The 14433-nt window shown below is 40.4% G+C and overlaps 1 protein-coding gene across 2 annotated transcripts in view; it reads right to left on the reverse strand.

Moving 5' to 3' along the window:
- The window catches only part of SGPL1 (sphingosine-1-phosphate lyase 1), a 48106-nt gene extending 38981 nt beyond the window's left edge, over positions 1-9125 (reverse strand). The window contains exons 1-2 of one of the 2 annotated variants that reach the window (XM_016121036.2): positions 8925-9125; positions 8115-8176 (exon numbers count right to left, since the gene is read on the reverse strand). In XM_016121036.2, coding sequence (XP_015976522.1) covers positions 8115-8141 — 27 coding nt within the window. In that variant the 5' untranslated portion in view covers positions 8142-8176; positions 8925-9125. Of the gene's footprint in view, positions 1-8114; positions 8177-8747; positions 8803-8924 lie in introns of those variants that run through there. The other variant, XM_016121037.2, reaches the window with a different exon arrangement.
- Between the last annotated feature and the right edge of the window lie 5308 nt (positions 9126-14433).

A 14433-nucleotide genomic window follows, 5' to 3' on the forward strand; every position in this document is an offset into this window, starting at 1 on the left:
GAGAAATTCCATTTATTCTCTCCAAATAGTCTCTTAGCTAAGACCAACTACATAGGATTGTTTGGATTCACTGACTTTCTTAAAAAAAAAAAAAAAGTGCCTTTCTAAAAAAAAACTTCCAAATGGGCCAAAGACAGCAGAAACTTTGCAATTCCAGGAAGAGAAAGTAAAGCTTTGACTCAAATAAAGCAACCAAAAGTATCCAATAATGTAGAAATCTGTAGAGCAATTATATACAATCTAGACAATGAGGATCATTATTGTTTAAAGGTATGTATTTTAAAGCGTTTACACACAGAATTACTAAGTACTAAAATGGTGACTTTTTTAAAAACAATTGTTCCTTTGGCAATTCATAAACACACACTCCAGCCACTTACCTACAATATCTGAAAGGAATGGCCATCTCCGAGTCCTGTCCTGAACTGACTGACACCTCACCACTACTCCTCGCGGACTCTCCAAGTAGTGTTAATGCTGTTCTATTGGCAGCTGTAGTGTTCTAGAAAGTCCGAACTGGTAATCAAAGACTAAGATTCTAATTTTAGCTCTCGCCTAGAAGCTGTGTGACCTTTGGCACATTACTGAACATCTTTGCGACTGGATTTCGGACATTCGCAAAAAGAGACGCCACTGTTGTAATTCAACGAAAAGTTCACAAGAAAAAAAAAGATACCAGCATCCACTCACAGGGTTATTGTGAATTATTAAATAAGGTAAGGTAATAAGAAAATGACTGCAGATAAGAAACATTAAATACTTAATGAATATGAGTTCTCTGATGATAAACATTTTCCTTTCCTCTTTAGTAAACAGCAAAGGAAATAACCTTTGCAATGTCCCACAGTCACACAGGTAGAGCTGGGAAAGGTTTTCAGGAGTTTGATTTATGCCTGTGTTGTATTTTCTTACAGATCATGGTAATAAAATACATGTTAATAGTGAGCTGTTTCTGAATTTTGTTAGACAGATGTTAAGTCAACTCTGCCTTCGATAATCTAATTCAATTGGAAGATTGCAAGTGACCCTTTACCCACCTACAAAACAGGATTATATCAGTTACCTACTTATGTTTACAGATCACAAACCTAATTTCAGGCATCCAGATAGACTGTTGTTGACTGCTACAGCCATGATTCTTCACAAAGCATTTGAAATCTTAATTTTATCAAAAACAGCTAGAGATTTCTATAATCGTAGGCTTTCTTCCAGCCTTCCTGCAATACAGCTACACCAGGAGCAGGTCCACTATGGCATTCTCATATTTTTCCAAGATTACTTCCTAGTAGATTTTGAAAACAGAATTTTCTATTTGCCTCAGATGTCTCAAAGACTTCGTAACATTAAGACTCGAACTCAAGAGAGGACTGATGTACTCTTTTTGGAAAAAGCATCCAGAGAAGGTTTCCCCAGTACTAAGCACAAAATGTAAATACACCACAAGAGCTATTTAGATTCCAAAGAGTTCCAGAGTATTAATTGATTTTAGTCTTGGAATTAACTGCTACAAATGGTGTCTTACAAATCTAAATTCTGCCCTTCTAATACTCAAAAAGAACCAGGGTTGCTTTGTTTCTAGCAAATGTTTATTAATAATTATAAGCCAGATAAACAAGAATTAGGAAGGCTTTCACTCTCCAGGGAAATTATAGAAAAAGGGCATTTCACATTTTAAAAGTGTCTATACTACTTCAGGAAAGATTTCTTAATGCTCACTCTAATGCTTAGTGGGAAGAAATTTAAGATTTGCTGCCTTAAGCTAAATCCAGAAGTTACGTATTACGAAAACTCTAGAGTAGCGTAAATGGGTACAACCACTTTGGAAACGTGTTTGGCAGTATACCTGTGACCCAGCAATTCTATTTATGTTTACCAAAAGACATGTTCAAGAATGCAGCAGTGTCACTCACCTACAGAATGAAGAAAATGGAAAATTGTAAACACTGTAAAACTACATGGCAATACTTTTAAAAAAACTGTTGCTCCATAGAGCATGGCTGAATCTCACACACAAAATGTTGACTGAAAGGGACATCCACAAAAATATATGTACTGTATGTTTCCTTTTAAAGAAAGTTCAAAAATCAGCAACCTAACATACAGTGAGAATGACAGTCTGTGGTGGGTGTCACCTAGAAGGGATATAAGGAGCTTGCTGGGATGCTGGACATTTTTCAGTCTTGGGCAATGAGTACAGTGTATCCATATGCAAACATTTACTGACCTGTACAATTAAGACATGTGCCCTTTTTGCAAGTTATACCTCAAAAAAGAAAAATGCTGTGCTTTTTTTTATTCCAAAATGATTTATTCACTTTGTGAGATAACAGAACACATAAATAACAGTGCACCAGAAGAAACCTGCAGTTTCTGCCCATACAACAGGGAAGTAAGTCATTCATCAAACATTTACAGTTCGCCTATCTCATGACAAAAAGCTCACAGGAACTATATTAAATCAAAAAGCATTATCAGATAAAAAGAGCAACTTATTACGTAATACGTAATAGTTTTAAATCTATATGAACCCAGTAACAAAATCTCAAAATATACACAACAAAACTTAATAGAACTACAAAGAGAAATAGATAAATAATTGATAAGGCATAAGACTTGAAGAAGTACCCACAAAACTGGAAATCTAAATAATCAATAAACATTTATAAAGGACATATTAGTAATCAGGGAAACGCAAATGGAAATCAATTAGATTTCACTCCTACCGAATTGGCGAAAAATAAAAAGCCTTATAAATATCTAAACTGTTAACCTGTGTAGTTACAAAAACTCTCACATACTGTTGCTAGGAATATAAACTGTATTAATCTCTTTAGGAAAGTTTGTCATTATCTAATGAAATTAAGGATGTACACCCGTGACAATTCAACAATTCCACTTCTTGGAATAAATCCCAGAAACACTTTTACGCTTGCAAACACTTGTCATGTGCAAGAAAGTTCATAACAGTAATGTTTGAAAAAGCCCTAAGTCAGAAAAACCTAAGTGTCCATCATCAGTGGAATGGAGAAATAAATTCCATTAGTCATAAAATGAGTTACTACACAGTAATAAAAATGAATGAACTGAACTACATATAAAAACATGAATATATCTCACAAATATTGAGTAACAAAGGAAAAATCACAAAAAATACATATAAATCCATTTATATCAAGTTAAAAAAAAAACTAAATTTAGGGTTGTATACATAGGTAACAATTTTTTAAAAAAACAGCATAGAAATAATTATTCCAAAAATCAGAGGGGAGGGAATGCAATATAATCAAGGTAAGGCACATGGGGTGCCTATTTCTTAACCTGGGTGGTAGATGATTATTTTTATTATTATTATTAAAAATTTATATATGTGCTTCATATACTTTCTGTATAAGTTTCATATAAAAACATTTTTAGTTAAGAAGAAGAATAGGCCCTTTTTCTTTTCTTTCTTCTTCTTGCTGAATGAAACATGAATCTGATAGCTCAAGCTCAAAGCAGCTAGCCTGGACTATGAGTGGTGGAGCTTCCTCAAAGACCTAGTAATGGCCATATCTGTCAGGAACAGATTAATCTGGATTTCTCTTACTTCAGAAAAACATATTTCTTTCTATCTTTGAAAAATCCTTTTTAGATTTTTCTTTTATATACAGCCGAATCTAACCCAGACTGATACAGCGTGATCTGGACAAATAAAAAACTTTCTAACAATTAAAGCTGCCCAACAATGGAAAGAACTCCCTGAGCAAGTATTCTGCATCCACTCTGGCAGAGCACTGTGGATGGAATGGGATTCCTACGCTGCAAGGGAAGCTGGACTGTAGGATTTCTAAAGGCCTATCAGGCAATTAAGATTCAAAGGCTTCAAGTGGAACAAAGCAGCTCTGGCATTGCCAAAGCTGCGGCAACACTTTGCCTCTGAATCTACCCTTCTGTTATCAGTGAGAACAGGCCTTTTCTATAATATTCCAGACTCTACTCAGATACTATCTTCTCACTGCCTGTCAGAACTAACTTGACCTTGACTTCAGTATACTGGGTATCCTCCCTTTGCTCCTCCAGGTCTTCCACTCAACCTGCTCCAGCTCTGCTATGTGCTTCATAGGGCCACCCTCTATTAATTAATTCACCCAGGGTCCTTTATCCTCTGGTCTTCAGTTGGGTTTGACCAATGAGAGGCTCTGGCAGTAGATCAGCGGTTGAATAAATAAGAGTTTGAGGTATTTTGTCCCTGATTCTTTTCCCGCCAGGCCATTGGTTGGCAGTGACTACATTCCTACAGGTAACCCTCTCCTTCAGCTAAGCTCTCTCAAGGTTCCAGAAACTACTCTCCTTCCTGACTCCTTCAGGTCTTAGACTGATAATGGCTCTTAGCCCTGAGTTGTTTCATCATGCCCTGCTGTGTCTTCCTTAACCCTGCTCAGCTTTGTAAAGAGCCCCTTTACCTCCTCAATCACACTGTTGGAGTATGCCAGGAGATAACTGATATACCCAATAAACTACTTTCTGCCTTCCCAGATGGCTCCCATCTCCCCTTACCCATAATATGGTTTCTCTCTCAGTAACTGGATATGTTTCCACATATGGACTGAATCACTACAAATCAATTCCCGATGGAAAATTCTTAATTCCAGGCTGGTTCCCAATTCTCTGCCACCAACGTGTACAAACTGTGTGTAATATTAGATTGGACAAAGCCTAAATAAGAAGGTAAATGTTACTAAAAACTCCTGACACACTGTCTGCACAGCCAAGCCAAATATTGGGAATTGGTAGCTATCTATTTATAACACCCCTTTTCTGCAGAAATTATCATACTTATTACACTTTTGCTTTATTTATAAGATTGAAACAATTCTAAATACCCTGCTCATCCTACAACAGCCACTCATATTGTCAACAAAATTTGAAATGCCCTAGCAGTCTCAATTAATTTTCCCTTTCTTTTAGACAATCCTGCAAATAAGACGCCAGAATCAAACAACAGAAATGAGCTTTTCACATCACCCTTTCAGCTTATTACTTAAATCCCAATTAAGATTCAGAAAGAAAGTATCCCTGAAAAAGATTCAAAGGTCAAAAATAAAGTTCTAGGACCTGGAAATATTCGATTTTTGAACCTAAAAAAGAAAACTGAGACAGGCTTACTGTTTCCAAATCAAGAAAAGAGTGCTACAGAAATGTTGCATTTCTTAAGAATTTTACTCTAGTACAGAAGACACTGGTGTACACTGTCCAATATGTATTCCAAAGCAGCAGGGCTTGATCCATAAGTAAAATAATCCCAAGTAACACTACAATAGACCCATTAAATTTAACGGAAAGACTCATTCCACCATGCACACAAATGCCTGGTCTATGCAGATACTGTTAGCTATGTTAAGGAATCCTAAACCAGGGTTTCTCAACCTGAGTATTACTGACATTTTAAGCCAGGTAATTCTTGCTTTTGGGAAACTTGTGCATATTAGGGTGTTTAATTGCACCTCCGACCTCTAGCGCTCCTCAAGTGTGACAATCAAACACCTCCAGACATTGCCAAAAGTCCCTGGGAGGCAAAATTACACCTGGTAGAGATCCTCAGCCCTAGATAAACAATTATCACTCAAATCCCAACCAGGCCCAAATGGTAAACTTGATTCACCCATCTGAATGCGAAAGAGAAAAGCCACCTAAAGAGTAGACAGAGCTTTATGAAGTACCTTCTTAAAAGCTACAAGTATTTGGTAAGTTGCAACCCTAGCTTAGGTGGAAGGAGAACATGGATAAAAAGAATGGTGCCACAGTGGAGAAAGATCACTAAAAAATTGCCTGACTTGAATTACCTCAGAAAGCATGGCAATTCTCAGATGAATATACTCACTCATCTTATTCTGAGATGTAGGTAGAAAGTATTACAGCCCATGACATGTCATATATGAGTAAAGAGAAAAAGGCAGACAAACTACCCTAATCAGATGAGGGCAAAATTAAGGGCAGTAACACACAGAGGGCTAGCAGTCCAAGCTCCTTATTCTGAAGTATAAGGTTTGTCAAATACAGACTCTAGTTGACTTTTAAATTTTATTATCATTAACATACAGTCCACACAAGTCATTTTCAACCTTATCAAACTCAATGCCCTCTTTTAATAACAAATATTTTTAATGCCTCTTTATTATTATAAAATGAAATTCAAAGATTTTAACATTATATCTATAGATAAAACTTTAAAATTTTCATAATGTCCTAATGAAATGGTTGGATATCCATTTATCAGAGATATTCTAAAAAGGATTCATGCAAATATAAGTAAAAAGTTGCAACATATGACTTCTAGGATTATTTCTAATTCTTACATTCTACTATACACTGCCCTGCATGGAAGTTATTTTTTATTAACTAGGGTCCTTTCTTCCAAGTTAGAGTGTTAAGAACGTGTTTTACACATCATATAAAGTAGCTAAAGAAACACCTTGAACTCAGATCATAAAGATTTAGTGCATCCATTGAAAACCCAGCTCAGGTCATTGGTTCTTTACTGTTTAGACTCAAACAGCACAATATAGTCAAGGAAGGAATGACAACTTTTCCAGGTAAAGCACCTCAACTAACATGTATAGCATCTTCAGAGAGTGATGATTCTCGAGGGCCAGTCGTTATTCACATGAATAATTCCTTACACCAATAAGTAAAGCCAATATCCCTAAACATTCTAGATTAACAAATGAAGACGTGAAAAGCAGTGGCAACAGCTAAGGAAATACTACAAAACTGATTCCAAAGTTAATATTCTGAATAAAACCACTCACTGCTCAGGCTACTGAAGGAAATGCACAGGCCCTTAAAGTAATAAGCACATCTTATTTACATACTGGGGTCTTAATTTACACAAACATATTGATCTATAAGAGGAAAAACAGAATGTGCCAATTGTTACAAATCATTCTGCATTAACCTTTTAAGGTGCTAACAGTGGTTATCCCTGAATACTGGATTATTGGTAGTTGCTTCCTTTTGCTTACTTACAATTTACAGTTTTTCTAACACATTGCTCTTGTAATAAGAATTTAAAATTACATAAAGCTACTTATTAACTACTGATAATACATGAGATTTGAGGCAAGAAACTATTTTAGGTGAAATCTTCATGGATAAACCAAGTATTTATCCATGTCTCTAAAATCGTCCTTGCTCCCTGCCTTAAATCAAAACTAGTCACAGCTTAGTCCCCTTCTTTATCCCTCCCATAGACCTTACAGGTTTCAACAATATAGGAAGTAAGCACCAAGTATTAACAAAACATCATTGTTCTCAGTTTTTGCCAATTTCCCAGTGCCTGCTACCAACTCTCTGGGCTAGTGAGATAAAGAGAAGAATTATTTTTAAATCCATGTTTTTGTACAAAGAGACATCAGACTCAGAGAAGTGACTTATTAAGAACTAAACACAGACACTTTTTCTATATGGGTATTTTCTACATAGAAGCCCTAGGCTCTCCACAATTCTCACACTAAAGAGACCCCATGGAATCATAAATGTCCGAAGAATAAAACATCATTCTGGTAAACACTCATGGAAATGTTATTCTCCCTGCTTGGTGAAAAAACTGCACAGAAAGATCTCATGAGAAAAAGAAAAAGCAGCCTCTACCAAAACAGGTAAACTCCTCAGCCCAAGAAAAAAACTTAAATTCAAACTAGTTTTTTTCAAAAAGCAAGTGTTAAGCACTTACTATATACAGAGCATCCCAATAGGTTTTTATTCTTCTCTATACAAATAAGACATGCTATCTGTCTTCCGAAGAATTCAGTCTGGGAGATGCTTATAAACTAAAATATGGCAAACCCAGAAAAAATGTAATAGGAATTTTAAAACTGTTTCAGTAGTATGGGAAGGGAGAGATTAAAACTAAGAAATTTGAAAAAGAATCTTCCTCATTTATATTAATATATATTCATACATTTAATTGTCATTTATCTATCTTAATCATTAAGCCCAAAATAAATGTAGTAGAATTGCTCAGCTACCAAAAGCAAGCATCAGAGGTGAAATCTCACATTCTGATCCTATGGACTAAAAATAAAACTTAAGGGACAAGCGCCTTACAAGGAGGAGGATGTTTGGAAAAGACTCACCAACATCAGAAGATCCATACTCGGCATCTTCCTCCTCCAGCTGTACTTTCAGTGTCTCCTCTCTGGAAAAGGGAACCAGGTTTGTTTACTTCTAAAACTTTAAACTATTGCGTCGGCCCGCCTAGATTCACCAGAGCAGTCAAGAAATGGTTCTCCCCCTCCTTTGGAAGCTCGGATTTCACTAAGTTATCACACTCCACCCCCAGCACCCTAAACCAGTGAACCAGAACCTTGCTGGCACTGTGCTTCCTCCGACAGATAACCAAATGAATCCAGACTCAGCCTCCCACAAAGCAATGCCCCCAGGTAAATACCAGGGGCAACGCCCCAGCCCGCCCCCGACCCAGGCCCGGAGCCCCGAAGCTCAGCCCATTCAACCTAACTCCTCGGAGAATCCGACATTAAAGGCAGCCCAGTCCCAGGGTCCAGTCACCACTGGACGGACTCCTTTTAAAAACAGGCTGGCCTCGCGCTCTACTTCATCCCTTCCTAAAACCCTTTCCTCCCTGGTGAAGGATCAGCAAATTCCGCCTGCCCCAATCCATTCCCACCCCGCAAAGGGAGTGGAGTTTCAGATCCTGCTCCTTCTCGCCCTGGCGCCCTCCTCCATCCACTCGCAAACCCTGCACTCACTCAGTCCTCGGCGGTCGGCACCCCCACCTTCTGCCCGACTTCGAGCTCGCCCCGCATCTGCCAGCCCCTCATTCCCTCCGCCCTTTCTCCTCCTCATTCTCTGCACCCAGAACTCCCTCCCCCCAAGTCCAGACCCTCCTCCCCTTTCCCCTGCCAGGACTCTCCCCAGATTACCACCTGAAACCCTCCTCTCCAGCCTGGAAACAGCTTCCCCGCTTCTTCCCTCCGACGCTCTCGCCCGCGACGGTCCCCTTCACTGCGCGACCGCCTCGTGAGTGGCGAGGCGCGGGTTCCCAGTGCCGGTGCAGCTATTGCCGCCACCACCGCCGCCGCCGCCGCTGAGATTACAGGTCCGGCCGCGAGCGGCCCGGCCCCTCCCACCGCCCAAAAATGGCTTCCTGGCCCGGCGTGCGCGGTCCCGCTGCCCGCCGGGCGTGCGCCTCCCCCGGGGCCCACGGCGCGTGCGCGTCGCCTGCTGGCGGGGTAGGGGCCGGCCCTCAGGCTCTCCTGGGAAATGTGAACAGCCCTCGCCAGACAGTCAGTATATTCCTCAGCTGTCTTTTAATAAACCAACTTCCTGGCTACATGTGGTCACTTGTAGCCCCCTGAGAGAGTTTTTCCCTGAGTTAGCCTGCAGAACTGTACAGGCTGATCTAAATAAAAATCTAAGATGGGACTCTAGAGGAGGCCTTAGGGATTTTAATGAGTGGCCTGGGGATTTTCCCTTTGTCTTTTTCCTGAAGACTTCCATCAAGGTCCGTGATCCCCAGCGAATAGGGACATGAAAACTCCCTTCCCCCCACAAAAATGGAGAATGCAGACTACAGGTTGTCGGGGAGAAAGAAACTTAACTCTGAAAGCTCTTTCTGCAGGTCTAATAATCAGACATGAGACAAGATTAGCAAAAGAAAATGACCAAATTACAAATATATGCATGGGAACCCCACATACTTGAGAGAGTCAAAGACCCCATATATATGAGAGATTCAGGGACAGAAAAGGAAAATGGGTATATAGACATTTCTGAGCTAAGGATTAGGTAAGGTACCTTAGGGCTTCAGAAGGAAATTGCAGGGAGAGCACATGTTCAGTAATTACAAGTTTGCTCTGCCATGTAAATAGGTCATAAAAAGTTATTTCTGGTCATAACTGTTATCATGGGTCAGGCCCATAACTTAAATTCTTCTAGAGAGTTGGGGAAGGGGTGGGGGGGACATGTTTCTCTTGAACCCACAGGATCTCAGTTACTTTTAGCTCAAAATCATCCTCATACCAAAGAGACACATCTTGGGATAACTTATTCTGAACTCCTACAGGGTGTTGGGCAAAATCCTACCTATACTACTTTATTTTTATGACCAATGTTGGGAATCATCTAATATTTAAGTGAAAGTGTCCACCAGGATCAGAAAAGTTAGCCTTCATTTCCAGATAAAATAACTAAATCTAAAATATATTTTTCATGACTTGCTTATGTTGTCATTACACTAATTCAGCAGAAGCAGAAAGTAGTGGAGTTACACTCCAGGCATGTTGTCCCCATTCCCCATCCTCCACCTCTCTGCTTTATTTTTTCTTCAGCTCCTAGTATCTGCCTTCCCTAGTCTCCATCTTAGATGCCACCTCCTAACCTTTAATCTAGAATATCGGTGCCAGCTGACTAAAGGGCATAGCCCACATCTGATTCCTCCCTATACTTCTGCAGTACAACTTCACTGCTCTTAACACATGGTGAGCAATCTGTTGATTGTTCCCAGATGAATGAACTAATTCTACCATACTGATTAGTTCTTACTGATATGAACTCAGGTTTGTCCCCACCCCCTGCAAATTAATATGTTGAGGCCCTAACCCCCAATGTAATGCTGGGGCCTTTGAGAAGTTATTAGGTTTACATGAAGTCATGAGGATAGTGCTCCCATAATGGAATTATCGTCCTTGTGAAAAAAAAGAAAGAGACACCAGAGTTCTCTCTCTCTACGCACCCCCCCACACACACACACACACAGAGAGAGAGAGAGAGAGAGAGAGAGAGAGAGAGAGAGTGTCATATGAACACACAATGAAGTACTGGCCCTTTGCAAGCCAAAAAGAAGACCCTTACCAAAAATCAAATCTGCCAGAACCCTCACCTTGGACTTCCCAACCTGCAGAACTCTGATAAATAAATGGCTGTTGTTTAAGCTACTCAATCGACTTTGTTAGAGCAGCCTTAGTTGACTAAAACACTTCCTTTGCCAAGAACTACCCTAGGCATTTGTATATCCAAGGTCTAATTTATGTCCTAACTTGCCGAAATCAGGTGACTCTTATTCACCCAACTTGTAAACAAGGGCACTAAGGCTCAGAGAAAGTAAATGATCATCCCACAGACACTCAGAAGGATAGAGTGGAGTTCAAATTTGGTAATTAAGTCTTCAGATTTTGTACAGAGGACCAAAACTATATTTGCCAATTAGAATCAGAGAATGTTAGAGACAGAGGAGCCTTTAGCTCAACCCCATAGCATAGGCATTAAGAAACCCATGCCCAGAGAGGAACATGACTTCCAACAACTCCTGGCAGAGCCCAGGTACCCCACACTCCTTCTGGCTGCAAAATACTACCAGGGATTACAGAAGTGGCCAGAGACAAAGGATGCATAAGGATTAAGGGAGAAAACTAGCTTCCACAGGAGAATCACATTGTACCAAAATGGGACAAAATTCCCACTGCCTATTGGTCTTACATGTCCTAGCTGTATTGGTGGGCCCTTGTGAGAAAGGAAGAGAGGAGAGAGCAAAGGAGATATAAATAAAAGAGGGAGTTATAGTTCAGAGAGAAGAGGGATATGAAAAAGCAAGAAGTATTGGCTAAGGAGGAGACAAGTCAACATCTTTTCCCCCTCTGTCCAGAGACTCCCACAGGTGGCACTTCAGGAGTTCTAGGAAGGAGGGACCTGAGAAGAGGCAAAGTAGGGCCCCCTGGGGCTTTGATACTCAGAATGGTTTCCTAGTGAGCAGCACTGGCATCACCTGGGAGCTTATTAGAAATACAGAGTCTTAGAGCCCCACTCCAGACCTACTGAATCTGTATTTACAATTTAACAAGATCCCTGGGTGATATATATACACAATAAAGTCTGAGAAGTACTTCCTTCACCCTGGTTTCAGAGAAAGCAGTATTTTATCAGGGTTATGTGTGTGTGATGGTGTAAAGAAATCGATGAAGAAAAGGTCTGGGGAATGAGGACAACTAATGCTCCCCAAGTTGGCCTTTAGTGTCATCATGGTGCCTTCCAGGATAATGAAAGATTGAGAGAGACTGGAAATGCCTATAGGGAACCAGTGAGAGACTAAAATTCCTGCTGAAGACAGAGGGCTTGAGGGTGGGGATTTGGGGGTAGGGCAGAGGAAGATGGTCTAGGATTTATTTTCCCCATGTGGCTTCTTTAATTTATCCTGAAAGGGTCTCACTGCAGTGCACATATCTACCAATTGTTAAAACAATCCATGCCAGCAAATTCGGTTCTGCTTTAAATGGCAGCTATCCAGAGCTAAGTTAGGGACACATACACCCTCATACATTAGCACACACTCTCAACTCTAAAAAGCCAGAGAACGCTACCCATGCCTCCATTCTGATCTCCTGACACCCCCTACCAATTGGGAATCTTTATGGTAGCTCACTTCAGGGCAGGGCTGTAAGCAGATCTTAGGAGTTTGTAGCTTCTGAACCCCTCCTGGAAAGGAATGGCCCACAGGAAAGCCCCCTGCAGGATCTCCACTCATGGAGCCTAGAATGCCCTGCCCAGGTCAGACAGGAAACCAGCCAACAGCAGCAGAACTGACCACCAGGGAAAGGAGAAGCTACAGGCCAGCCAGATGTGGGCACACACACAGCAAGGAGTGCATGCCCGTCATCTGCGATGAACAGCAAGATGCAATGGATGACAGAGGTTCATGTCCCAGGTGTCAGTTCAGCCAAAAGTCAGAGTGGCCAAGCCTGCAGAGAACTAACTGTTATTTCCCAAGGAAGCCCCACGTTTCCCACGGAAGCCCCCCATTGCTAGCCAGGCTGCACAATCACTCCTAGAAAAGCATCAAAAACAGAGAGCCACTGCTACCAAAAACCAAATAAATACAAACTTTCTTGGGCAGAAAGAAATCACTGGGACCTGCAATGACAAAGCAGCTTTGAAAAAGGTAGACAGGCCTCCACCTAGAGATCACTGTGCGGTCTCAGGCAAATTAGTTTAACTGTCAGAGCCTGAGCTTCCTTGATTGTAAAATAAAGACTAACAGCATCTACCTTAGGCCTGTGGTGGCAATTGCAGGTCCCAACCCACTGTAGACACTCAAGAACTACTAGTCTAACCCTTACCTCGTATGCCTCAGATGAGATCGGATAAGATTCGAAGCTGGGCTCTGCAATCTGCTCACCTGAGCCCAGCCTTGTCACCTTGTTTCTCTAGGTCTGATTTCATTCCTCATTAGGACCTGATTCTGACAAGTCGGTTCATCCTTCCAACATGTCCCATGTTCTATCTAAGGCAACCTAGGCCTTTGTGAGGCTTGTCCAAGAGCCACAGATCTATTGTTTTCCTGTAGGATTTGTTGTTTGTAGATCAATGAGTCCCAAAGCAAACAGACCCAGCACCTACTGTTAATGGTAAATATATAATGGTTAATATATTTATTAAAAATATATTTGTAATAAATAAGGAGTGTACTTACCTACAAAGATAATTCTCTTACAATGCAACAGACTGTCCTAACTTTAAAAGTGAATGCCATGACAGTAAAATCACACGTGAAGTTACAATGGGTAAATATGCATTGAAGAGTAGACATTATTTGAAAATTGTCACTTTTCATTTATATTTGACATTTTGAAACAAGGGCTAAATTAAGATCTTTATATAGCTATGTACAATCATCATCAATGGGAAAGCTACATGTGCAGACCAGGATAGAGGTGTTGTCTTAATGACTCAATTACTATGTGAGCAGCATTGCCATGGGTGACATGATTTTCCAAAATGGTGGATTTAAGGGTTGATAAAGTTCCAAACAAAATGAATGACTACTTACATGTAACTTTCAACATTGTAGTTGTACTCCAGGAAGAGTGTGTAATAAAATCATGTTTTGAAAAAATCCATTTCTTGTACATAAAGTGAAATGGAGTTTCTGGTTCATGTAACTATGAACTGACTCTTCACCTACATGAATATTCTGGCAGGATGTTCAAAAGACGTGTAGGACTCAAGACAGTTCTTCATTGTGAGGGGCTACCCTTGAAATGTCTGCATTGCAAGATATCTAGCATTCATCACTGAACACCAAAGGAACTACCCCCATCAGTGTGACAAACAAAACTTTAAAAACTTTTAGGATACATTCTAGGGAGCCAAACTGCCCCACTGAGACCTGCTATTGTGGACTGATACTAGGAATACACCCTAGCACAAGACTCATTTTACTATCTATAGCTCAATACCTGTCAAGCCAGAAGGGACTTAAGCAATATCCAGACCCTTGCTTCCCAACTAGCAACTGAGCATCAAAATCTCCAAAGAGCTTTTCAAAATTTGCATGTCAGGGCTCTCCTGCAGACCTAGCGAATGAGGACTAGGGCCCAGACATCTGTATTTTAAACACCCTCAACAAAAGCTGCTAGAGTCCATTCATTCTCATCAATTTCT

This window comes from Rousettus aegyptiacus, unplaced genomic scaffold (genome assembly GCF_014176215.1).
Source record: "Rousettus aegyptiacus isolate mRouAeg1 unplaced genomic scaffold, mRouAeg1.p scaffold_m13_p_6, whole genome shotgun sequence".
Classification (NCBI taxonomy): domain Eukaryota; kingdom Metazoa; phylum Chordata; class Mammalia; order Chiroptera; family Pteropodidae; genus Rousettus; species Rousettus aegyptiacus.